Source organism: Aethalodelphis obliquidens, unplaced genomic scaffold (assembly GCF_003676395.1).
Source record: "Aethalodelphis obliquidens isolate GAN/ISIS:26980383/991018 unplaced genomic scaffold, ASM367639v1 scaffold16, whole genome shotgun sequence".
NCBI classification, from domain to species: Eukaryota; Metazoa; Chordata; class Mammalia; order Artiodactyla; family Delphinidae; genus Aethalodelphis; species Aethalodelphis obliquidens.
The window spans coordinates 34,030,852-34,056,549 of record NW_020837960.1 but is presented as its reverse complement, the minus strand read 5'-3'; the positions used below and the strand labels follow the sequence as shown (position 1 = coordinate 34,056,549).

At 40.7% G+C, this 25,698-nt stretch overlaps 1 protein-coding gene across 4 annotated transcripts in view; it reads right to left on the bottom strand.

Annotated features, from left to right (window-relative positions):
- The window catches only part of CPAP (centrosome assembly and centriole elongation protein), a 54,290-nt gene extending 30,965 nt beyond the window's left edge, over window positions 1-23,325 (bottom strand). For 3 of the 4 annotated variants that reach the window (XM_027116767.1, XM_027116769.1, XM_027116770.1), the window contains exons 1-5: window positions 23,252-23,325; window positions 15,675-15,888; window positions 14,737-15,246; window positions 13,899-14,022; window positions 7,338-7,637 (exon numbers count right to left, since the gene is read on the bottom strand). In XM_027116767.1, coding sequence (XP_026972568.1) covers window positions 7,338-7,637; window positions 13,899-14,022; window positions 14,737-15,180 — 868 coding nt within the window. In that variant the 5' untranslated portion in view covers window positions 15,181-15,246; window positions 15,675-15,888; window positions 23,252-23,325. Of the gene's footprint in view, window positions 1-7,337; window positions 7,638-13,898; window positions 14,023-14,736; window positions 15,247-15,674; window positions 15,889-22,836; window positions 23,087-23,251 lie in introns of those variants that run through there. The other variant, XM_027116768.1, reaches the window with a different exon arrangement.
- Window positions 23,326-25,698: the final 2,373 nt, after the last annotated feature.

Below are 25,698 nucleotides of genomic sequence, written 5' to 3'. Positions count from 1 at the left end.
CCAAAACACACCACCAGACGCAGTCCTGCCCACCAGAAGGACAAGATCCAGCCTCATCCACCAGAACACAGGCACCAGTCCCCTCCACCAGGAAGCCTACACAACCCACTGAACCAACCTTACCCACTGAGGGGAGACACCAAAAGTAACAGGAACTAAGAACCTGCAGCCTGCAAAAAGGAGACGGCAAACACAGTAAGTTAAGCAAAATGAGAAGACAGAGACATACACAGCAGATAAAGGAACAAAGTAAAAACCCACCAGACCAAAAAAATGGAAGAGGAAATAGGCAGCCTACCTGAAAAAGAATTCACAGTAATGATAGTAAAGATGATTCAAAATCTTGGAAATAGAATGGAGACAATACAAGAAACATTTAACAAGGACCTAGAAGAACTAAAGAGCAAACAAACAATGATGAACAACACAATAAATGAAATTATAAATTCTGTAGAAGGAATCAATAGCAGAATAACTGAGGCAGAAGAACGGATAAGTGACTGGGAAGATAAAATAGTGGAAATAACTACCACAGAGCAGAACAAAGAAAAGAGTGAAAAGAATTGAGGACAGTCTCAGAGACCTCTGGGACAACACTAAACGCATCAACATTCGAAAGAGAGGCCTCCCAGAAGAAAAAAAAAAGGGACTGAGAAAATATCTGAAGAGATTATAGCTGAAAACTGCCCTAATATGGGAAGGAAATAGTCAATCAAGTCCAGGAAGCACAGAGAGTCCCATACAGGAGAAACACACGAAGACACGTATTAATCAACCTATCAAAAATTAAATACAAAGAAAAAATATTAAAAGCAGCAAGGGAAAAGCAACAAATAACATACAAGGGAATCCCCATAAGGTTAACAGCTGATCTTTCAGTAGAAACTCTGCAAGCCAGAAGAGAGTGGCAGGACATATTTAAAGTGATGAAAGGGAAAAACCTACAACCAACATTACTCTACCCAGCAAGGATCTCATTCAGATTCAATGGAGAAATTAAAACCTTTGCAGACAAAAGCTATGAGAACTCAGCACCACCAAACCAGCTTTACAACAAATGCTAAAGGAACTTCTCTAGGCAGGAAACACAAGAGAAGGAAAAGACCTACAATAACAAACCCAAAACAATTAAGAAAATGGTAATAGGAACATACATATCAATAAGCACGTTAAATGTAAATGGTTTAATGCTCCAACCAAAAGACATAGACTGGCTGAATGGATACAAAAACAAGACCCATATATATGCTGTCTACAAGAGACCCACTTCAGACCTAGGGACACATACAGACAGAAAGTGAGGGGATGGAAACAAATATTCCATGCAAATGGAAATCAAAAGAAAGCTGGAGTAGCAATTCTCGTATCAGACAAAACAGACTTTAAAGACTATTACAAGAAACAAAGAAGGACACTACATAATGATCAAGGGATCAATTCAAGAAGAAGATATAAAAATTGTAAATATTTATGCACCCAACATAGGAACACCTCAATATATAAGGCGAATGCTAACAGTCATAAAAGGGGAAATCGACAGTAACACAACCATAGTAGGGGACTTTAACACCCCACTTTCACCAACAGACAGATCATCCAAAATGAAAATAAATAAACACAAGCTTTAAATGATACAGTAAACAAGATGGGCTTAATTGATATTTCTAGGACATTCCATCCAAAAACAACAGAATACACTTTCTTCTCAAGTGCTCATGGAACATTCTCCAGGATAGATCATATCTTGGGTCACAAATCAAGCCTTGGTAAAGTTAAGAAAATTGAAATCGTGCCAAGTATCTTTTCCGACCACAACACTATGAGACTAGATATCAATTACAGAAAAAATCTGCAAAAAACACGAACACATGGAGGCTAAGCAATACACTACTAAATAACCAAGAGATCACTGAGGAAATCAAAAAATACCTAAAAACAAATGACATGAAAACATAACGACCCAAAACCTATGGGATGCAGCAAAAGCAGTTCTAAGAGGGAAGTTTATAGCAATACAATCCTACCTCAAGAAACAAGGAACACCTCAAAAAAACAATCTAAACTTACACCTAAAGCAATTAGAGAAAGAAAAACAAAAAACCCAAAGTTAGCAGAAGAAAAGAAATAAAGATCAGATCAGAAATCAATGAAAAAGAAATGAAGGAAACAAGAGCAAAAATCAATAAAACTAAAAGCTGGTTCTTTGCGAAGATAAACAAAATTGATAAACTACTAGCCAGACTCATCAAGAAAAAAAAGGGAGAAGACTCAAATCAACAGAATTAGAAATGAAAAAGAAGAAGTTACAACTTACAGTGCAGAAATACAAAGGATCATGAGAGATTACTACAAGAACTCTATGCCAATAAAATGGACAACCTGGAAGAAATGGACAAATTCTTAGAAAAGCACATCCTTCCAAGACTGAACCAGGAAGAAATCGAAAATATAAACAGACAAATCACAAGCACTGAAATTGAAACTGTGATTAAAAATCTTCCATCAAACACAAGTGCAGGACCAGATGGCTTCACAGGTGAATTCTATCAAACATTTAGAGAAGAACTAGCATCTATCCTTCTCAAACTCTTCCAAAATACAGCAGAGAGGAACACTCTCAAACTCATTCTACGAGGCCACCATCACCCTGATACCAAAACCAGACAAAGATGTCGCAAAAAAACAAAACTACAGGCCCATATCACGGATGAACACAGATGCAAAACTCCTCAATAAAATACTAGCCAAGAGAATCCAACAGCACATTAAAGGGATCATACACCATGATCAAGTGGGGTTTATCCCAGAAATGCAAGGATTCGTCAATATACACAAATCAATCAATGGGATACAACATATTAACAAACTGAAGGATAAAAACCATATTATATTCTCAATAGATGAAGAAAAAGCTTTCGACAAAATTCAACACCGATTTTTGATAAAAAACCCTCCAGAAAGGAGGCATAGAGGGAACTTTCCTCAACATAATAAAGGCCATATATGACAAACCCACAGCCAGCATCGTTCTCAATGGTGAAAAACTGAAATCACTTCCACTAAGATCAGGAACAAGACAAGGTTGCCCACACTCACCACTGTTATTCAGCACAGTTTTGGAAGTTTTAGCCACAGCAATCAGAGAAGAAAAAGAAATAAAAGGAATCCAAATAGGAAAAAAAAGAAAACTGTCACTGTTTTATTTACTGTCACTGTTTGCAGATGACATGATACTATACATAGAGAATCCTAAAGATGCTACCAGAAAACTACTAGAGCTAATCAATGAATTTGGTAAAGTGGAAGGACACAAAATTAAAGCACAGAAATCTCTTGCATTCCTATACACTAATGATGAAAAATCTGAAAGAGAAATTAAGGAAACACTCCCATTTACCACTGCAACAAAAAGAATATAATACCTACGAATAAACCTACCTAAGGAGACAAAAGACCTGTACTCAAAAAACTATAAGACACTGATGAAAGAAAATAAAGATGATACCAACAGATGGAGAGATATACCATGTTCTTGGGTTGGAAGAATCAACATTGTGAAAATGACTATACTACCCAAAGCAGTCTACAGATTCAAGGCAATCCCCACCTTGTCAACTACCAATGACATTTTTCACAGAACTAGAACAAAAACTTTCACAATTGGTATGGAAACACAGAAGACCCCAAATAACCAAAGCAATCTTGAGAAAGAAAAATGGAGTTGGAGGAATCAGGCTCCCAGACTTCAGACTATACTACAAGGCTACAGTAATCAAGACAGTATGGTACTGGCACAAAAACAGAAATACAGATCAAGGAACAGGATAGAAAGCCCAGAGATAAACCCATGCACATATGGTCACCTTATCTTTGATAAAGGAGGCAAAAACATACGATGGAGAAAAAACCACCTCTTCAATAAGTGGTGCTGAGAAAACTGGACAGCTACATGTGAAAGAATGAAATTAGAACACTCCCTAACACCATACACAAAAATAAACTCAAAATGGATTAAAGACCTAGATGTTAAGGCCAGACACTATAAAACTCTTAGAGGAAAACACAGGCAGAACACTCTATGACATAAATCGCAGCAAGATCCTTTCTGACCCACCTCCTAGAGAAATGGAAATAAAAACAAAAATAAACAAATGGGACCTAGTGAAACTTAAAAGCTTTGCACAGCAGAGGAAACCATAAACAAGACGAAAAGACAACCCTCAGAATGGGAGAAAATATTTGCAAATGAAACAACTGACAAAGAATTCAATGTACAAAATTTACAAGCAGCTCATGCAGCTCAATATCAAAAAAACAAACAACCCAATCCAAAAATGGGCAGAAGACCTAAATAGACATTTCTCCAAAGAAGACATACAGACTGCCAACAAACACAGGAAAGACTACTCAACATCATTAATCATTAGAGAAATGCAAATCAAAACTACAATGAGGTATAGTACAATGACCTCACACCAGTCAGAATGGCCATCATCAAAAAATCTACAAACAATAAATGCTGGAGAAGGTGTGGAGAAAAGGGAACCCTCTTGCACTGTTGGTGGGAATGTAAATTGATACAGCCACTATGGAGAACAGTATGGAGGTTCCTTAAAAAACTAAAAATAGAACTGGCATACGACCCAGCAATCCCACTACTGGGCATATACCCTGAGAAAAGCACAATTCAAAGAGCCATGTACCACAATGTTTATTGCAGCTCTATTTACAATAGCCAGGACATGAAAGCAACCTAAGTGCCCATCGACAGATGAATGGATAAAGAAGATGTGGCATATATATACAATGGAATATTACTCAGCCATAAAAAGAAACGAAATTGAGTTATTTGCAGTGAGGTGGATGGACCTAGAGACTGTCATACAGAGTGAAGCAAGTCAGAAAGAGAAAAACAAATACCATACGCTAACACATATATATGGAATCTAAAAAAAAAAAAAAAAAAGTGGTTCTGAAGAACCTAGGGCCAGGACAGGAATAAAGGCACAGATGTAGAGAATGGACTTGAGGACACAGGGAGGGGGAAGGGTAAGCTGGGACGAAGTGAGAGAGTGGCATGGACATATGTACACTACCAAATGTAAAATAGATATCTAGTGGGAAGCAGCTGCATAGCACAGGGAGATCAGCTCAGTGCTTTGTGACCACCTAGAGGGGTGGGATAGGGAGGGTGGGAGGGAGGCTCAAGAGGGAGGGGATATGGGGATATATGTATATGTACAGCTGATTCACTTTGTTATACAGCAGAAACTAACCCAACACTGTAAAGCAATTATACTTCAATAAAGATGTTTAAAAAAAAAGAAAAAAACACAAGTCTTCAAAAGTTTAATGTTATGGAGAAAAAGGTGTGGGCTTTCCTAAGTTAAAAAAGACTAAAGGACTTCCCTGGTGGTCCAGTGGTTAAGACTCCATGCTCCCAATGCAGGGGGCATGAGTTCTATCTCTGGTCGGGAAACTGAGATCCCGCACGCCTCGTTGTGCGGCCGGAAAAACAAAACAAAACAAAAAGAATAAAATAAAGAGTTGTAACAACTGAATGTAATACATAAACCTTGACTGGATCCTATTTTTAAAAAAACACCTTTAAAAGGCAATTTTGGGATCATAGGGAGAATTCTGAATTGCATTTGCATAGATAAGGTCCCTAGGTATAATAACAGTATTGTGGTTATATAGAAGAATGTCCTAATTTTTACTTGATATTTGAAATGATATAATGTCTGCATATTATTTGCAATGAAATGACTCAGCAAACTATATACAGATGTAAATACAGATATAAATTTAAGTATAGATACAGGTATATACACACACATACAAATATAGATAGACAAAGTAAATATGGAAAAATATCAACTGTTGCATGTAGGTGGTAGGTATACTGGTAATTACAGCAGTGGTCTTTCAACTTTTCTGGATGTTTGAAATTTTCCAAAATAAAAGGTTAAGGGGACTTCCCTGGTGGTCCAATAGTTAAGACTTTGCACTTCCACTGCAAGGGGCACGGGTTTGATCCCTGGTAGGGGAAGTTCCGTATGCTGCACAGTGCGGCCAAAAAAAAAAAAAAATTGAAAAGGTTAAGGGAGAGTACTGTTTAAAAAATAAGGAAGAGACACGACCTCTTTAAACCCAGGAATTACTCGAAATTAGGAATAAGTTTTTATCCCAAAACTGCCCAATCCTAAACTGTAAGTATAGACACCTTTTGCCATATCATTTGTGTTTTTCTATAACTTACTCTAAGGAACATATACATAAAAACACCATTAAAATTGAAAACTAAATTAAAAATAATGGAAATGACTCAGTCCTACCACAAAGAACATTAAATACTGATATATTATTTGATGATCTGCATAAAGATGACAACCATTAAAATTACGGTTATGAAGGCTACAGAACGTACCATAGCATTTTCCATGTTGAGTGGGAAAAGAACACAATTTATTATACAATATTTTATGATTACAAAATGTGGAGGGGGAAAAAAAGGCCAGGGAGTGAGCACAGCAACAGGACTTAAAAAAATTTTTAAAAAAAGGACAAGAAGAAAATATACTAGAAATGCCTCGAGAGCTCCATGAGTTTGGACCATCAGACACTGAGTGCCAGTTCTCCGGCAGGCACATGCTGGGTTCTGGGAACACAGAGGGCCAGCGACGAGTGTCTGGGTTAGGGGGATTCCTTTTGTGAGTAATAACTCCCATCACCAACCTACTGCTCACACTTCACATCTTCTATCCTGTGCCCCACCACTAGCACACACATTTTAACTCAATTTTAAACTTTTCTAAGGTCTCAAGGAAAATGGTGCATGCAGAACTCGCTGCCTCCCTTTTTGAAGACCCACGCTGCCACGCGAGGTTTGAAATTGGCATGAGTTGTCCTGCAATTTGTTCCTGGAAAGTCACAAATTCTATGTCTGGTTCTGTGTCCTATCCAGGCTCAGTGGCTGTGTAGCAGGTAGGATCTCACAATTAAAGATGCAGGGGAGGGCTTCCCTGGTGGCTCAGTGGTTGAGAGTCCGCCTGCCGATGCAGGGGACGCGGTTCATGCCCCACCGGTCCGGGAAGATCCCACATGTCGTGGAGTGGCTGGGGCCGTGAGCCATGGCCGCTGAGCCTGCGTGTCCGGAGCCTGTGCTCCGCAATGGGAGAGGCCACAACAGTAAGAGGCCCGCATAACCGCAAAAAAAAAAAAAAAAAAAAAGATGCAAGGGACAAGGAAAAAATGCAGAAAGGACTTTTCTTGTCTTAGAACAACCAGGTGACACTGTCAGTTAACTACAGAAGAGAGAAAAATAAGTAACTCACCTTTAGGATGGTTATGGTTTTCTTCCTTCAAATCATTTTTTTTCACAAGTGCTTCTTGATGTTGCGCCTCATAAAACAAATTGGGAGAAGCACCACTTTTTGAAGTTAAAACAAAATCTGGATGAGTAGTTCTACGGAAGTTGTTTTGTTCATCGGATAAAATGTTGGAAGTGTGTTTTTTTTCTTGGGTTTGATTCTGGTAGATATATGATGGTAAGAAGGGCGTGGGTTTCTCTACAGTGGCTGAATTTCCTGGAGATCTGTACTTCTGGCTCTGGTCATCAGGCACTAGAGTTAAACCTTACGATTAAGAAAATGAAAAAAACTGATGACTTTCTATAACATTTTCTGTACTACCTGTTACCCCTATTATTGAATACAAAGTTTTCTCCCAAGTGATAAAAGTATCTTTTCCTCATTAATAGGAAACTATGTTTAACAAAATCATGAAATTGTAAGACTCCGAAGTGACCTTTGATTTTTGAATATATTTATACCACGATTCATGTGCATTTTGTACGTGGCAGAGCTGCAGCACCGCCTAACTCTGGAAGGCACCAATCACGCTCCATCCATGAGCACTGCTGGGAGCTGTCAACTCTACAGCCCTGTGACGAATACAGTTAAATGGAGAGCACCAATGCAGATAGTTACAAATAATCTGAATTGCTCCTTGATGATCAGTAACTGCTGTGTCACAACACACAAACGCATTTTCCCTTTATATTACCATTAACATGTTGGTAACCTCAGGTGGTGGAATTATGGGTGACTTCTGTTTTGTACTTTTCTGTAGTTCCTAAATTTCCTGTATTACTTTTTACCTGTTTTGTTTCTTAAGTCTCTACTTTTGAAATCACCCAATAAACAGAGAGAGGATTCCCTTTCTATATACCGCTAAGGTATAATTCTTAGAGGATAGATGGCAATACTAGCCATCCTGCCTGCTGTACCAGTCCCTTGAAATCCTGCTACTTTCCTCTGTTCTCCCAGATTGTTTCAATTAAACAGAATTAAAAGACATAATGGGAAGTGTTTCATAAAAAAGGCATGCCACTTATGTCCTATACAATCTGCCTCATCCCCAGCCCACAAATAAAACTGGAAATCAAGTAGGCCCTCATTGAGTATCAGAGTCAACCTCCCTTCCTTAAAAACAATACTCTCCCACTAAATATTTTTAACGAATGGTCAACCCACTTCAGCCTAACAACATCTTTGACAGAAGAGCAACAACCCAAAGCAGCAGCTCTCATAGCATGATCTGTAAACCCCTGGAGGTCTCCAAGACTCTTTCAGGCCATCCACCAAGCTCTAAGCTATTTTCAGAAATATTAAGACAGTACTTGCCTTTTTCACTGTGTTGACATATGTACTGATGCTGCAAAGGCAAAATGGAAACCTCCTGGAGACTCCATTCAAAAGCAGTAGAGCAGCACCCACTGCGCTAGCAGTCACTGTGTTCGTCACCGCCATGTACTCTCAGTTTAAAACCAAAACAGAACAGTTCTGCGCTTCCCTGGTGGTGCAGTGGTTAAGAATCCACCTGCCAATGCAGGGGACATGGGTTCGAGCCCTGGTCCAGGAAGATTCCACATGCCGCGGAGCAACTAAGCCCGTGCGCCACAACTACTGAGTCTGCACTCCAGAGCCCGTGAGCCACAACTACCGAAGCCCGCACGCCTGGAGCCCATGCTCTGCAACAAGAGAAGCCACCGCAATGAGAAGCCCGTGCACTGCAAAGAAGAGTAACCACAACTAGAGAAAGCCCACGCACAGCAACAAAGACCCAACACAGCCAAAAATAAATAATTTTTTTAAAAAAACCTTAAAAAAAAGTTTTACTTAAGAATGTTCTAGATAAAGCAGCAAAAATTATTAAATTTTTAAATTAAATTTTAAGCCTGAGTACATGAACATTCTATAGGACAAAATGAGAAGTACGCATAAATCACTTCTGCCGTAAACCAAGACATGGACTGTGAAATTTTTGAGCTACAAGCTCAACTAGAGGAACTTCCTTGGCAGGCCAGTGGTTAAGACTCCAAGATTCCAACGCAGGGGGGTAGAGTGCCCTTGGCGGGGAACTAACATCTCACATGCCTCGTGGCGCAGACAAAAAAAATCTGCTAAGCTCAACTAGACACTTCTTTCAGGGAACATCATTTTTTTTTTTTTTTTTCGGTACGCGGGCCTCTCACTGCCGTGGTCTCTCCCCTTGCAGAGCACAGGCTCCGGACGCACAGGCGGACTCTCAACCACTGCACCACCAGGGAAGCCCGGGAACATCATTTTTACTTGAAAGAATGAATGACAAACAATGAATGATTTAAAGCTCAGTACTTGGCAGGCATTTTCTCAAAGATGAAACAAGTGAGCCAGTTACTTCAAAGAAGCTGACAATATTCGTTGCCAATGATAAAATTTGAACTTCCAAGTAAAAATGAGAATGTTGGAAAACATGTCCATCGCCATGAGCTTGACAACTTTATAATACAGTTATGATGAGATCTGTGGTAGTATTAATGGATATAAATTTTTATAATGAAATATGTCAATATTTTAAAAACCTACATAACTCAGGGAACTATTATTTTCCAAATAACCAATGCATGGTTTGGTTTTACCAAACCAAAGGTGATGAAAAATCCATTCAAAATGCCAAGATAATTAATGAAAGAATAAATAATCATAATAATTTACTACCAGGTTTATATAAAATGTTTTGAAAGGCACAGTAAGTTTTCAAAATGTATGTGTTAAGTTCAGGTATTTTTTATATTAAAAAAAATTATTGATCACTGGCAGTTAACTTAAATGTTGTTCCCAGAAAACATCACTTAAAAGTTTTACTTGTATAGAGAATGGGCTTGAGGACACGGGGAGGGGGAAAGAGAAGCTGGGACGAAGTGAGAGAGTGGCATGGACATATGTACACTACCAAATGTAAAATAGATAGCTAGTGGGAAGCAGCCGCATAGCACAGGGAGATCAGCTCGGTGCTTTGTGACCACCTAGAGGGGTGGGATAGGGAGGGTGGGAGGGAGACACAAGAGGGAGGAGATGTGGGGATATATTTATATGTATAGCTGATGCACTTTGTTATACAGCTGCAACTGACACACCATTGTAAAGCAATTATACTCCAATAAAGATGTTTAAAAAAAAAAGAAAAAAACAACATTGTAAAGCAATTATACTCCAGTAAAGATGTTAAAAAAAAAGTTTCGTTTCTTTTTGCCTTATGGAAGGATAAACGCACAGTGCTTTGCCAAATACAGTTTGATGATTAACTCCTGAGTTTCTGTGACTTCCTTCTGGAATCCCTGCTCTTGGTGTTATCTGAGAAATTAGATGATCTGCCTATGACTTTATCTTTTAATGTGACCTTTCTCTTATGCCATGTGCACCTGAGAGAGTAAGATATCAGTAGAGACCCAGACTCTGGAGCTCAACAAACCTCACTCCAGGTGTGGAAATTAAATACAGGTTGGGTACAGCAAATAAAAGAGAGATTATTGTCATTCTACTTAGAACTGTATGATCCCAGAGTTTGAAGGAAATGTACACTCAGTTTATTCCAATCACTCATAGAATGCATAAAGGTATAATGTAACATCCCATTGAGTGGTATGGTTTGTAATTACTGTTATTTATTTATTCATTTCACTTAATTTGATGTTTTAAATTGTGGAAGTAATTCTTGCTTATTTTGGCAACTCAAATAGTTCGAAGTATAAAGTTAATCTGCATAAGTCCACATCTTCTTATAAAATCAATCCCTGGACTTCCCTGGTGGCGCAGTGGTTGAGAGTCCGCCTGCCGATGCAGGGGACACGGGTTCATGCCCCGGTCTGGGAAGATCCCACAAGCCGCGGAGCGGCTGGGCCCGTGAGCCATGGCCGCTGAGCCTGCGCGTTCGGAGCCTGTGCTCCGCAACGGCAGAGGCCACAACAGTGAGAGGCCTGCGTACAGCAAAAAAAACAATATATCAATCCCTTGGAGTAACTATTATTAATATTCATGTACGATTTCACACCCTTTTTTATGCTTATACAAACATCTACAGGCATACTCAAAATTACTTTCAAGAATAAATCATTCTGACCTTGAATGATTCTGACTTTCAGAAACTTCCTAAAATTTTATGATACTTTAGAAACTGAGATCTAGGGACTTCCCTGGTGGTCCAGTGGTAAAGAATCCACCTACCAATACAGGGGACGCGGGTTCGATCCCTAGTCGGGAAACTAACATCCTGCATGCCACAGGGCAACTAAGCCCACATACCACAACAACTGAGCTCGCACACCTCAATGAGAGCCCTCACGCCCAGGAGCCTATGCGCCACAACTAGAGAGAGAAAAAAACCTGCACACCACAACTAGAGAGAAGCCCGAGTGCTGCAACGAAGAGAAAAAGATCCCGCGTGCCTCAACGAAGATCCGTGTGCGCAAGTAAGATCCGACGCAGCCAAATAAAAAAGAAACTGAGACCTATTTTAATTAGTGCAGTAATTATTTTTAATAATCTTTATTTTTAAAGAAAGAAATGGCAAGACATTCTAATATATTTTAATGTAATAGAGCATGAAAATTCACTAATATGATTTCAGATTCCATGTTGTGAATAACCGCTAAGAAACGACCACTTGTTGAGTTTGGTGCAGTATCAAAGAAATAACCAAAATTATTTGAAAAGCCTATTAAAATACTTCTCTCCCCTTTTTCCAATTACATGTCCGTGTGAGGCTGGGTTTTTTTTCACATACATCAACCAAATCAACATAACTGAAGAGATGGGAGGCAAAAGTAGATACGAGAATCAGCTGAGTTCTTTAAGCCAGAAGTTAAAGAGATTTTCAAAAACATTAAACAATGCAATTCTTCTCACTAATTTTTTAGAAAATTTTTTTTCATTAAAAAATGTTATTCTCTGGTTGTGCAGTGGTTAAGAATCTGCCCACCAATGCAGGGGACACAGGTTCGAGCCCTCGTCCGGGAAGATCCCCATGTGCCGTGGGGCAACTAAGTCTGCGCACAACTAGTAACGCCCGCTCAGCCTAGAGCCCATGCTCTGCAACAAGAGAAGCCACCGCAATGAGAAGCCCGCGCACCACAACAAAGAGTAGCCCCTGCTCGCCACAACTAGAGAAAGCCCGCACACAGCAACAAAGACCCAACGCAGCCAAAAAAAAAAAAAAAAAGTTATTTATAGCATGTAATTGGTTATTATTTTAAATGAATTAGTTTTTAAATTTCTAAGTTTTAATTTCTAACACAGTAAATATCAATAGCTATAGCCCATATAACACAAGCTTTTTGGGGTCCTCAATAATTCAAGAGTGTTACAGGGTCCTGAAACCAAAAAATGTGAAAATGGCCCTAAAGCAACTGTTTCATAACTCCATGGAGGTAGTTCTTATATTAATAAGTTTGACATCTGCTTCCCTATTGCTCTACCATAGTGCTATTTCTACCTTAAGAACTATCACAGGCTATTGTAAATGATTTTGATTATTATTTTTATGTATTCCATAAAGGCACTCAATTATTTCAAGATACATACCACGTTCCCTATGTTCTCTAAGATAAACATCCAAATGCCCTAAACCACTCTTCATCTGCTACAGTTCTCATCACCAGCACTACCACCACTCCCCGAGTACCATCCAGCCACACTCTGCACATTCATTTGCCAATCTTTTCTTCTTTGTATTCTCAATGTCCAGCGCAATCTCTGAAGAGAACAACCATTTTCCTGAATCAGTAAAGCATGTCTCTTAAAAGGTAGCCCAAGAAGCAAACACACTGCTCCAGACTGCTGTTTTTCAAACTGTGGGACATAATCCATTTTATCAGCAGACACAACAGATCATGAATGGCATTTTTTTTTAATGACATACAATAGAATAAACAAAATATCCTTGTTACCTGCCAGGCACACCAATAAGAACTGATTCATGAAATTTCTTTGAAATTATGAGTCATCATTTAAGATGGTTTTGTTACTATGCGGCACGGTCAAAAAACTTTCAAAGCTACTGCTCCGGATCACATTTCCACTGCTTTCCCCCCACTGATAAGCACATCATGCTTTCTATTAACTGACCTGGCATACAACAGAAAAACTGTCCTCTACTACCACAGAAGATGTTTCTGGTGCGGCTCTTTAGCTGAGCAGCATGGCTTCTACACATCCGCATCTTTACGACCCTGAGCAGTTTTTCATTCATCAGGCAGGGGTTGTAAACCAGTAGCCCTAGGCCAAATTCAGCTCTGGATCTTTCATTCTGCTGGGTCTTTTTAAAATTTTATTTTATAAATAAATATGAATGCCTTTAAGCAGGGCACACATGCTCCAGAATGGCACAGATCCCTCATCCCAATTATATTACACCACCACCATTCCATAGTTGTCTGCTTGGCTTCTTAAGAAATTGGAGTTTGCAACACATGATAGAGAAATGGTAGAAATGACCCGTCAAACAATGAAAGACAGGAAGTGTAGGTAACTGTCCATCGCTGTACTAAGCAAAGGTCTTACGTAAGCACATACTACCTGGGAGTGTATGCTGCCCAGACACCATGGTGAGCAGCTTCTCCTGTTCCGCCATGAGTCTTTGCAGTTGCTCTAACTGTTGCCTCTTCAGTTGTTCCTGCTTCTTCTGTTGTACTTCTTTCAGCTTTTTAAACATAAAATTAACTTGATTAAACTAACTTAATATTTCTTTCTGGACCTTTGCCCCTTACATTTATCTTAATCCCTCCCGTCTCCCTTCTCATATCTTCTCTAATAAAGAGTTTCAAAGAGGGCTCTCTAGGGACATCCCTTGTGGTCCAGTGGTTAAGACCCCGTGCTCCCAATGCAGGGGGCCCGGGTTCAATCCCTGGTCAGGGAACTAGATCCCACATGCTGCAACTAAAGACCCTGCATGCCGCAACTAAGACCTGGCAGAGCCAAATAAATAAATAAAAATTTTAAAGTTCTAAAAATTAAAAAAAAAAAGAGGGATCTCTAAGTAACTAAATCTGCCACCAAAACTAAACTCTCAACTAAGAAACAGAACAAGTCACATGAATCCTTTGACTCTTAAAACAGGATAGGTATCAGTACATTTATAATCAACTTTTCTTCCCTAATATTTGGTCAACCATTTCCAATTTAGTTTTTACAAAATGAGGGAGAAACCTAAAGATGTTACCGTAAGTGCTATATTTATATCTTACATATTAAATATGCTTTAATGTTTCATATCAAACAAAAGGCAAAATATGGTATTATGAGGCTTTCACAGTACAGGGGAAGAAACAAAAAGACCTGGAACAGGTGACCTTTCGTCGTACCTGCAATAACTGCGCAATAACACAGATACATATTAAGTCAAATCCCGTTTTACCTGTTCAAGCTTTTTAAAAAGTGGGTCTTTATAAGCCACTTCTTTGAATTCACTCACAGGATCTGAAATAAAGTCATTTTTGTTATCTTCCCAGTGTCCAGGAGCATGCTGACATGCCACTATTTGTGTTCCCTCTTTAGTCGAAGGAAAGACTCTCTGTGTTTCAGATTTATCTGATTGTAACTTGTAAGGGCTGTTGGGCTCCAACTTCTGTTCTTCATGAAGTGAATCTTCTTCACGTATAAAGCTGAAGCTATTTGAAAAATCTGTGGGGTTAATAGGAAAGCTGGTAGAAATGTTCACATTTACTCGCTTCTCTTCCTCTGCTTCCAAAATAGGAAATCCACGATTTAATATGACCCCAGCCCGAGAAGGACTGGTCATCCACTGGGTTAAGAAGTTCTGCCCACTGTTTAACTCTGAAGAGGCTGACATCAGGAACATTTTAGTCCAATGACACTACTGTATTTAAATAATGTAAAAGCTAGAAGAGCTGTTAATTTCCAACACCTGTAGAAACAAGACAGCCAACAAAAATTATTAAAGTTATTCAACCCAAACCTAACCCAGCACAAAAACCTACTGAATATTTCTTACAGGAAACACTTTAACTAGCAAAGCAATTGGGCAGTAAGTTACATATTTTTAAAACGTCTTTAAAATACCCAAATTGAGGGGATCAAAACTCAAAGTTCCCTTCTGATTTAATCAGTTACTGATGAATTTACACAAGTGCTCAATCAGTTGACCAAAAACTAAGGGAGCTAAAGCATCTTCTAAGTTATTTGATTACCAAAGGAAAAATAGGCCACTATCAATATCCACTTTAACCACGTGCATGCGTCTGGTCCTAGTCCAGTACTGCTTCTTTGCCCAATACGGGGAACCCTGTTCTCCCTAGTCCCAGAACAGAAGTCACCACCACCCCATGGCTTCACCTGGCACTGTCTGCTGCTGTCCGTTCCTCCTCTTCTCTCTTATAACCCCTTGCCCAGCAGGCAGTCTCTCATCTGCATCCCTAGAGGTCTCTGACATCACTGCTTTGGCGTCATCTCATTATTAGTGGTATTTCGCTTCTGTGTTCATAATCTACCAAGCTGTGAATTCCTTGAAGGTATCTGTATATTCACCACTGTCTAGCACCATCCGTCCCTGGGAGATAGAAGAAACTTGATAAATGTTTGCTAAAAGTAAGTTAAAATTAAATCAGAACTAAGGTTATATTGTTGAAAACAATTCAGTTTTATAAAGTATTGTTTGTGTTCATTCAATGTTCAACAATAAAAATTTCATTGGTTCATAGCACGGGACAGCTATGCTGTATGAATCATACTCTAAAACAACCGAATTCCTAGTGTAACTCTGTGACTAGTGCAACAGATAAGCAACTAACATTTACTGTGTTCTTACTCTGTGCCCAGTACTGCTGTAGGCACTGGGTAGACAGCAGTTAATAACTCAGAGTCTAGTGGGGAAAATACACACAAAAGCCATGTGGGGGTAGGAGACTGCAAGTTTAGACGGGGTGCACAGAAAGGCCTCACTTAGAGGAAAAGCTAAGGACCCAGTGGAAGAAGTGCATGTGGTGCAGCTATGAGGGGCAGAATAAGACCCAGTCACCCAGACTTCATAACTCCCATCTGCAGGAAGCCCCCACCAATGCCCCATTCCTCCCGAAAACCACCAGTTCCTACAGCCCATCACCACTATCCACCTTGACTCCTCCAGGGTTCACGTCTTTATGTTTGGGAATCTATTTATGTCAGCGCCCTTCATCCGTGCCACGCTAATCTCCACGCATGTGCTTATCCTGTCTCCGTGTCCCAAGCATCCCAATGCCAAACACTCACTGTACGTCACAAGCAAAATCTATTATTCTTAACCTCTTCTCTCACCTTCCTGAGAAAACCTCCTCCTATGGAGCCCATACCCTTGGAATACGTACCTTCTTTATTGTTCTTTTTTAGACCTGGATTATTCTCCCTTCCTCTACCATCAAAATCCCCAATTTTGAACCTCGTATTATCAGACTATATAACCTACTATTCCTTATTGTCTACCACAACCTACAGAGTGTCCTGGGATCCTCTCCTTCATTCCTGAAAATTCTCTGGCTAAACAACTCGAAGAACAGAGTTGCCGTTAACTGAAATGGAGAAAACTGGGGATAAAACAAAACAAAACAAAAAAAATGGCAGCGTGATTTGTTTTCTCACTGATATCACACGTTGACAACCACAGCTACTACAGCATTTAAAAAAAAAAAACCTACTGCTATAGGCAGTTGCTATAGGCAACGACATGGATGAGAAAAGTTGAATCAAAGTCTGACACGAGGGCTTCCCTGGTGGCGCAGTGGTTGAGAGTCCGCCTGCCGATGCAGGGGACGTGGGTTCATGCCCCGGTCCGGGAGGAGCCCACATGCCTTGGAAAGGCTGGGCCCATGAGCCATGGCCGCTGAGCCTGCGCATCCAGAGCCTGTGCTCTGCAACGGGAGAGGCCACAACAGTGAGAGGCCCACGTACCGAAAAAAAAAAAAAAGTCTGACACAAATACTGTGTGATTCCACTTAGTATGAAGTTTGAGAAGAGGCAGAATAAACTCCCAGGTCCAGAAGTCAGAAGCATGGCTGTCTAGGAAGCTGGTATCGCCTGGGAAGGGGTTTCTGCCTTCAGGATGCTAGGGATGTTCTGTATCTGGGAGATGACTACACTGGTATATATGTTTGGGCTGTACACTTAAGATTAAGGCACTCTGAGAATTCCCTGGCAGTCCAGTGGTTAGGACTCCACACTCTCGCTGCCAAGGGCCCAGGGTTCGATCCCTGGTTGGGGAACTAAGATCTGGCAAGCCACATGGTGTGGCCAAAAAAAAAAAAAAGATTAAGGCACTTTACTGGATATCTCTTACTCCTGAATAATTTTTTTAAACTGTGGTAAGCAAACTAATTCTAACTATTTCTGAGTTGGAAACCTATGTAAAAAGGCAAAACTCTTCATCAGAATCAACCAAGTAACCCTGACTGAATTTAAACGACCTCGTCAGGAAACTTATGAAATCCAAATTTAGAACAAAGACAAGCTACAAGGTCATTCTGTAACATCAAAAACCAGAAAAGGATTTTAAAAACAACAGAAAAGATCAATGAAACTAAAAGCTGGTTCCCTGAAAGGATAAACAAAATTGATAAACCACTGGCCAGACTCATCAAGAAAAAGAGGGAGAGGGCCCAAATCGATAAAATCAGAAATGAGGGACTTCCCTGGTGGCGCAGTGGGTAAGAGTCTGACTGCCAGTGCAGGGGACACGGGTTCAAGCCCTGGTCCGGGAGGATCCCACATGCCACGGAGCAACTAGGCCAGTGCGCCACAACTACTGGGACTGCGAGCCACAACTACTGAGCCCATGTGCCACAGCTATCGAAACCTGTGCACCTAGAGCCCGTGCTCCGCAACAAGAGAAGCCAGTGCAATGAGAAGCCCGTGCACAATTAAGAGTAGCCCCCACTTGCCACAACTAGAGAAAGCCCAGGTACAGCAGTGGAGATGCAATGCAGCCAAAAATAAATAAATAAATAAATTTATTTTTAAAAAATTTCAAAAGATTGCATTACGTTCCTTAAAAAGAAAAAAAATGAAAGAGAAGTTACAACTAACACTACAGAAATACAAAAGATCATATGAGACTATTATGAGCAACTATATGCCAATAAAATGGACAACCTAGAAGAAATGGGCAGATTCTTAGAAAGGTACAATAATCTCCCAAGACTGAGCCGGGAAGAAGTAGAAAATATAAACACATATATATGGAATTTAAGGGAAAAAAAATGTCATGAACAACTTAGGGGTAAGACAGGAATAAAGACACAGACCTACTAGAGAATGGACTTGAGGATATGGGGAGGGGAAAGGGTAAGCTGTGACATAGCGAGAGAGTGGCATGGACATATGTACACTACGAAACGTAAAATAGCTAGTGGAAAGCAGCCGCATAGCACAGGGAGATCAGCTCGGTGCTTTGTGACCACCTAGAGGGGTGGGATAGAGAGGGTGGGAGGGAGGGAGATGCAAGAGGGAAGAGATATGGGAACATATGTATATGTATAACTGATTCACTTTGTTATAAAGCAGAAACTAGCACACCATTGTAAAGCAATTATACTCCAATAAAGATGTAAAAAAAAAAAAAAGAAAGAAAAAGAAAACATGAACAGACCAATTACCAGTACTGAAACTGAATGAGTAACTAAAAAACTCCCAACAAGCTAGAGTCCAGAACCAGATGACTTTACGGGTTAATTCTACCAAACACTGAGAGAAGAGTTAACGCCTACTGTTCTCAAACTATTCCAAAAAATTGCAGAGGGAGGAACACGTCTGAACTCATTCTATTTAAATGTGCCACCATCACCCGGATACCAAAACCAGACAAAGACATCACAAAAAAAAGAAAATCACAGGTCAGTATCACTGATGAACACAGATGCAAAAATCCTCAACAAAATTCTAGCAAACCAACTCCAACAATACATTAAAAGGATCATACACCATGATCAAGTGGGATTTATCCCAGAGATGCAAGGATTTTTCAATATCTGCAAATCAATTAATGTGATACAACACATTAACAAATTGAAGAATAAAAACATTATGATCATCTCAGTAGATGCGGAAAAAAACTTTTGATAAAATTCAACATTCATTTATGATAAAAACTCTTAGGAAATGGGCATAAAGGGAACATCCCTCAACATAACAAAGGCCATATATAACAAACCCATAGCTAACATCATACTCAATAGTGAAAAGCATTTTTTCTAAGATCAGGAACAAGAAAAGGATGCCCACTCTCTCCACTTGTATGGTTTTGGAAGTCATAACCACAGCAATCAGAGAAGAAAAAGAAAAGGAATCCAAATAGGAAAAGAAGTAAAACTGTCACTGTTTGCAAATGACATGATGCTATACACAGAAAATCGTAAAGATACTACCAGAAAACTACTAGAGCTCATCAATGAATTCAGTAAATTTGCTGAACACAAAATTAATACACAGAAATCTGTTGCATCTCTATACACTTACAATGAAATGTCAGAAGGAGAAATTAAGGAAACAACCCCACTTGCCATCACATAAAAAAATGAAATACTTATGAATAAACCTACCTAAGGAGGCAAAAGACCTGTACTCCAAAAACTATAAAACACTGATGAAAGAAAATGAAGACAACACAAAAAGATGCAAAGATATACTGTGTTCTTGGATTGAAAGAATCAATATTGTTAAAATGACCACACTACCCAAGGCAATCTACAGATTCGATGCAATCCCTATCAAATTACCAATGGCATTTTTCACAGAACTAGAGCAAAAAATTTTAATTTGTATGGAAGCACAAAAAACCCCGAATAGCCAAAAGAATATTGAGAAAAAAACAACAGAACTGGAGAAATCACACTCCCTGATTTCAGACTATATTACAAAGCTACAATAATCAAGACAGTATGGCACTGGCACAAAAACAGACATACAGATCAATGGAACAGGATAGAAAGCCCAGAAATAAACCCACACACTTATGGTCAATTAATCTATGACAAAGGAGGCAAGAATACACAATAGAGAGAAGACAGTCTCTTCAATAAGTGGCGCTGGGAAAACTGGACGGCTACATGTAAAAGAATGAGATTAGAACATTCTGTAAGGCCATATACAAAAATAAATTCAAAATGGATTAAAGACCTAAATGTAAGACAGGATACTACAAAACTCCTAGAGTAAAACACAGGCAGAACACTCTTTGACACAAATTGTAGCAATATTTTTTCAATCCGTCTCCTGAGTAATGAAAATAAAATCAAAACAAAAAAACAAAATGGGACCTAATAAAACTTAAAAGCTTTTGCACAGCAAAGGAAACCATAAGCAAAACAAAAAGACAACCTGCAGAATGGGAGAAAATATTTACAAACGAAGCGACCAACAAGATATTAATTTCCAAAATATAAAAACAGACCATACAGCTCAACATCAAGAAAACAAACAACCCAATCAACACATGAGCAGAAGACCTAAATAGACGTTTCTCCAAAGAAGACATACAGATGGGCAACAGGCAAATGAAAAGATGCTTAACATCAGTAATCATCAGGGAAATGCAAATCAAAACCACAATGAGGTATCACCTCACACCAGTCAGAATGGCATCACTAAAAAGTCTACAAATAATGAATGCTGAAGAAGGTGTGAAAAGGGAACACTCCTACACTGTTGGTGGGAATGTAAGTTAGTGCAGCCACTATGTAGAACAGTAAGGAAGCTCCTTAAAAAACTAACAGAACTACCATATGATCCAGCAATCCCACTCCTGGTCATATATCCACAGAAAACCCTAATTCTAGAAGATACATGCACCCCAATGTTCATAGCAGCACAATTTACAGTAGCCAAGACATGGACGCAACCTAAATGTCCACTGACAGATGAATAAGGAAGATGTGGTACATATATACAATGGAGTAGTAGCCATAAAAAATAATGGAAAATTGCCATTTGCGGCAACATGGATGGACCTAGAGATGACCACATTAAGTGAAGTCAGACAGAGAAAGACACGTATCATATGATATAACTTACATGTGGAATCTAAAAAAAAAAAAAAAGATACAAATGAACTCATTTACAAAACAGACACAGAAAACACTTACGGTTACCAAAGTAGATTGGCAGGGGGTGGGGGTGGGAGGCATAAATCAGAAGTTTAGGATTAACAAACACACACTACTAAACATAAAACAGGTAAACAACAAGGATCTGCTGTACAGCACAGGGAACTCTACTCAATATCTTGTAATAACCTATAAAGGAAAACAACCTGAAAAAGAATATGTATGTATGTATAATTGAATCACTTTGCTGTACACTTGAAACACAACATTGTAAATCAACTATACTCTAATTAAAACAAAAAAAACTAGCAAAGTTCCCTACTAGACTGGCAAGCGCAAGCACCGATGTGATGCAGCACTCAGACGTCTGCATGTAAAACAGAGCAGGACCCTATGGTCCCTGCCCCCCATGTCCTCAGCCTGCCTTTCTGTCTGTGGAAAAACCAAAGAATAAGTTTAACCAGAGAAGTGAGAAAATGCAGAAGCAAAGAAAAGCAGTCAAACAGGACAAAACAATAACAGTTTAGTCATTAAGCAAAGGCAAGGCACTTTAGCTCCTTCTCAAGGGCTGTAGCTAATATCGGGAGCCCTCTCCGGTGGGCTGTCTTGTAGATAATGAAACCCCCATCAGGTGGGAGAAGTGAACTACATTAACTGTAGCCATGACATAAGCTGCCACGATTCTAAAAACTGGCCTCAAGAAAATGGGAACAAACCGAGTTTGGAACCTAAGGTTAACTACTTAAAACAGTCAAGATGACGCTGGCCAGAGCACCGCATGACCAGCTTCAAGATGCCTGTCCGAGCTGCCTGCGTCGCTTCCACGTGGGCTCCTCCCGCCGCCTATAACAGCTCTTGACCCACGACTGTCGACTGTGGCCGCGGAGGGCAGGGGAGGGGAGTCGGCCTTTGGACAGGAGTCGCCCTCCCCGCTCCCGGCACCCAAAAGAAAGCAAACTTTCCTTTCCACCAGCCTTGCCTCTTCACTGGCTTTTGCGCAGGAGCATCCGGAACTCACTTTCGGTAACACATATCTCGCCCACGTAAAAAAGAAACCTCCCCTGCTTCATTTCAGCTTCATCACTATGATCCTAGAGGTATATTTACTGTCGGCATGACGCACAGAAATACAATTCCACCTTAACCTGTTACTTAGTATTGATGCTAAGGCCTTGGTAAAGGGAGCATATACAGCAAAATGCCCAGAATGGATTATTAGGAGGTGGACTCAGATCTTCCTGATATCAAAATCTGTTTGAAACGAACGGACAGCCTTGAAACCTCCAAAGACTACCACGTAAACATTATTTAAAGCAGCGGGCCGGGGGGGATAAATTCTCTACCTCGCGAGGAAGAAAAGGTAGACGCAAACAATTCAAAGCCTCCCTCAGGCCTTGAGAAGTAACTGGTCGCTTAGAAAGGTGACTTACCGGTCTCCCAAAGTACACGTCCTTGAAAGCCACCAACTCACAGCAAAGCTTTCAAACCCGAAGCTTTGCAAGACCGCACCTGCCGGCAGGGAGACCGGCCCAGACCAGCAGGAAGGTGACGCACCGACGCGCTCCTCGCGCAGCTGCGGCCCCGCGCCTCCGCGCAGCAGCTCAGAGTGCAGCCGAGACCACAAGCGGCGGGAGCCCGCGAGAAGCCGCCGCGGAACAGCGCTAGCAGGCCCGACACTGACCCAGAGCTCCCCTCGCCGCCCGGCGCCGCTCCCCGCGCGCCCCGCCGTCCCTCGTGGACGCACGGCGACGAACACACCAGCTCCTCCGGTCCTCCCCACCCCCACCCCACCCCACCCCCGCCACGAAGTCCCGCTCCTCGGCCCCGGCCTCTCAGTCCACTCACGCCAGCGCTCGAGCCGTCGTCGCCGCCGCCGCTACCCTTACAAACCACCCGCCACAGCCTCCGCGGCCAGCCCGGCTCCGCCCAGGCCCGAGGGCTCCTGGGAAATGTAGTTCCTACCTGCCCCTCTGCGCTTGCGAGAGCACGCAGCCGGACTCACGCAAACTACCACTCCCGGCGACCCAGCGTTCCACGTTACTAGGCGCTCACGGCCCGGCGTCTTCCGCCCGGGAGCGGGGGGCAAGGGGTGGTGGTGGCGGGCGGAGAGGCGGGGGGAAACAGTTCCCGGAGAGAACTTCCGGGACAGACCGAGCCCCTCCCCTGCCTTTCAAAACTTCGGCTGGCGCCCTCGCGGTTGGGGCGGGGGCGTCTGTCTAGTTCCGCGTGTCTTTTGTTTTTTGTTTTTGTCTTCTTTGGCACGAGTGACCAAGTAAACGAAAAAAGGACAGTCGGCCACACTCTCTGATGAGTCAAAAGTAACCTTGTGATGAAGTCACTCCTAAAGTAGCTATCGCTCGTCTTTTCTGCCTAATGCGTAGTTGGCTCTTTGCCCATTAGGTAATAAAGCCTAATTTTATTTTGTTTATTTTTTATTAAAATAAACCTAGTTCTGTTTTGAACACTAAAGTGCAAAACTCGAAAACCGTTTTCTTAATTGCCATTGCAGATGCAGACACTGCAAGTTACCATTGTGTACACACCCAGGCTTTGTGTCTGTTTAAATAAATATTTAAAGAAATCAAATGAAGTGCTATTTCCAACAACCGGTACAGTGTAAGAAACAAACTACTGTTACCAAGTCCAAGCTTGTATTGCTTGCGCCGCAGGAGAGGCCAATAATCCGAGAGAGCAGTACTTGGGACAAGGACTAACGACTGTATTCGGAAAGCCAGCAGACAGAGAAGATGGTGAGCTTGTGCCCCTAAAGAACCATCTTGCCTGAGTTAGAATTCAGGCTCCTTTTATACTCAAAGGGCAGTAAAGTCAAACATCTCCTGGTTCCCATGAGCCTCTGGAGGGGATGGGTTAATTTCTTCCTCCCTGAGTCAGTCATTCACAGGTGAGCCTGGTCAGGAGGTTTGTGAGCTAAACAAAGGTATTTTAGCTTAATGCTCATCACCTGGCAGGCAGGGTTCCCAGAGATGGGCCGTTGTGTATAACTTAAGCTTACAGGCAACATCCCTTTAGTGATTCACTTGTAATAGAATACAGAAGGTGCTTTCCTATTATAGTCCCCCAGTGTCAATGTCCATTCCACAATCTTGTGGAAAAGAAGCTAATACCATTCTGCTGAATGGAGGTGATGAATATTCCTTAGAATCTTTAGTCAGTCCTTTTTACCCACAGCTGTTTGAACCCGATGAAACTTAGCACCTGTTGTCTAATTTGTAACTGAACGTGGGGTTTTGGTTCCACTTCCCAGTACATATGCTAGATTCCTGTATTTCTCTGGACAAAATTAAACAAATTGATTGCCCCTTCTCCAATGGAATTCCCATCTACTTCGGTTGGATGGACAGACCTGTTGGAGGTAAACTCATGAACAGTATAAGCGCCCAAAGTTTTAATGTGATTGGCCACTGCTAGCTCTTTAGCATTATAGATGCTCCTGCCTGGGCACACACCTGCAATGGCCTGCCATACAGTATTCTAAAGGGGCTTAATTTAAGCCTGCTTCTGGGAGCCACTGAGCAGGAGCAAGACAAGGTTGTCCACTCTCACCACTATTATTCAACATAGTTTTGGAAGTTTTAGCCACAGCGATCAGAGAAGAAAAAGAAATAAAAAGAATCGAAATCGGAAAAGAAGTAAAGCTGTCACTGTTTGCAGATGACATGATACTATACATAGAGAATCCTAAACATGCTACCAAAAAACTACTAGAGCTTATCAACAAATTTGGTAAAGTAGCAGGATACAAAATTAATGCACAGAAATCTCTTCCATTCTTATACACTAATAATGAAAAATCTGAAAGAGAAATTAAGGAAACACTCCCATTTACCACTGCAACAAAAAGAATAAAATACCTAGGAATAAACCTACCTAGGGAGACAAAAGACCTGTATGCAGAAAACTATAAGACACTGATGAAAGAAACAGATGGAGAGCTATACCATGTTCTTGGATTGGAAGAATCAACATTGTGAAAATGACTATACTACCCAAAGCAATCTACAGATTCAATGCAATCCCTATCAAACTACCAATGGCATTTTTCACAGAACTGAACAAAATAATTGCACAATTTGTATGGAAACACAAAAGTCCCCAAATAACCAAAGCAATCTTGAGAAAGAAAAACAGAGCTGGAGGAATCAGGCTCCCAGACTTCAGACTATAATACAAAGCTACAGTATGGTACTGGCAGTATGGTACTGGCACAAAAACAGGAATATAGATCAATGGAACAGGATAGAAAGCCCAGAGATAAATCCACACACATATGG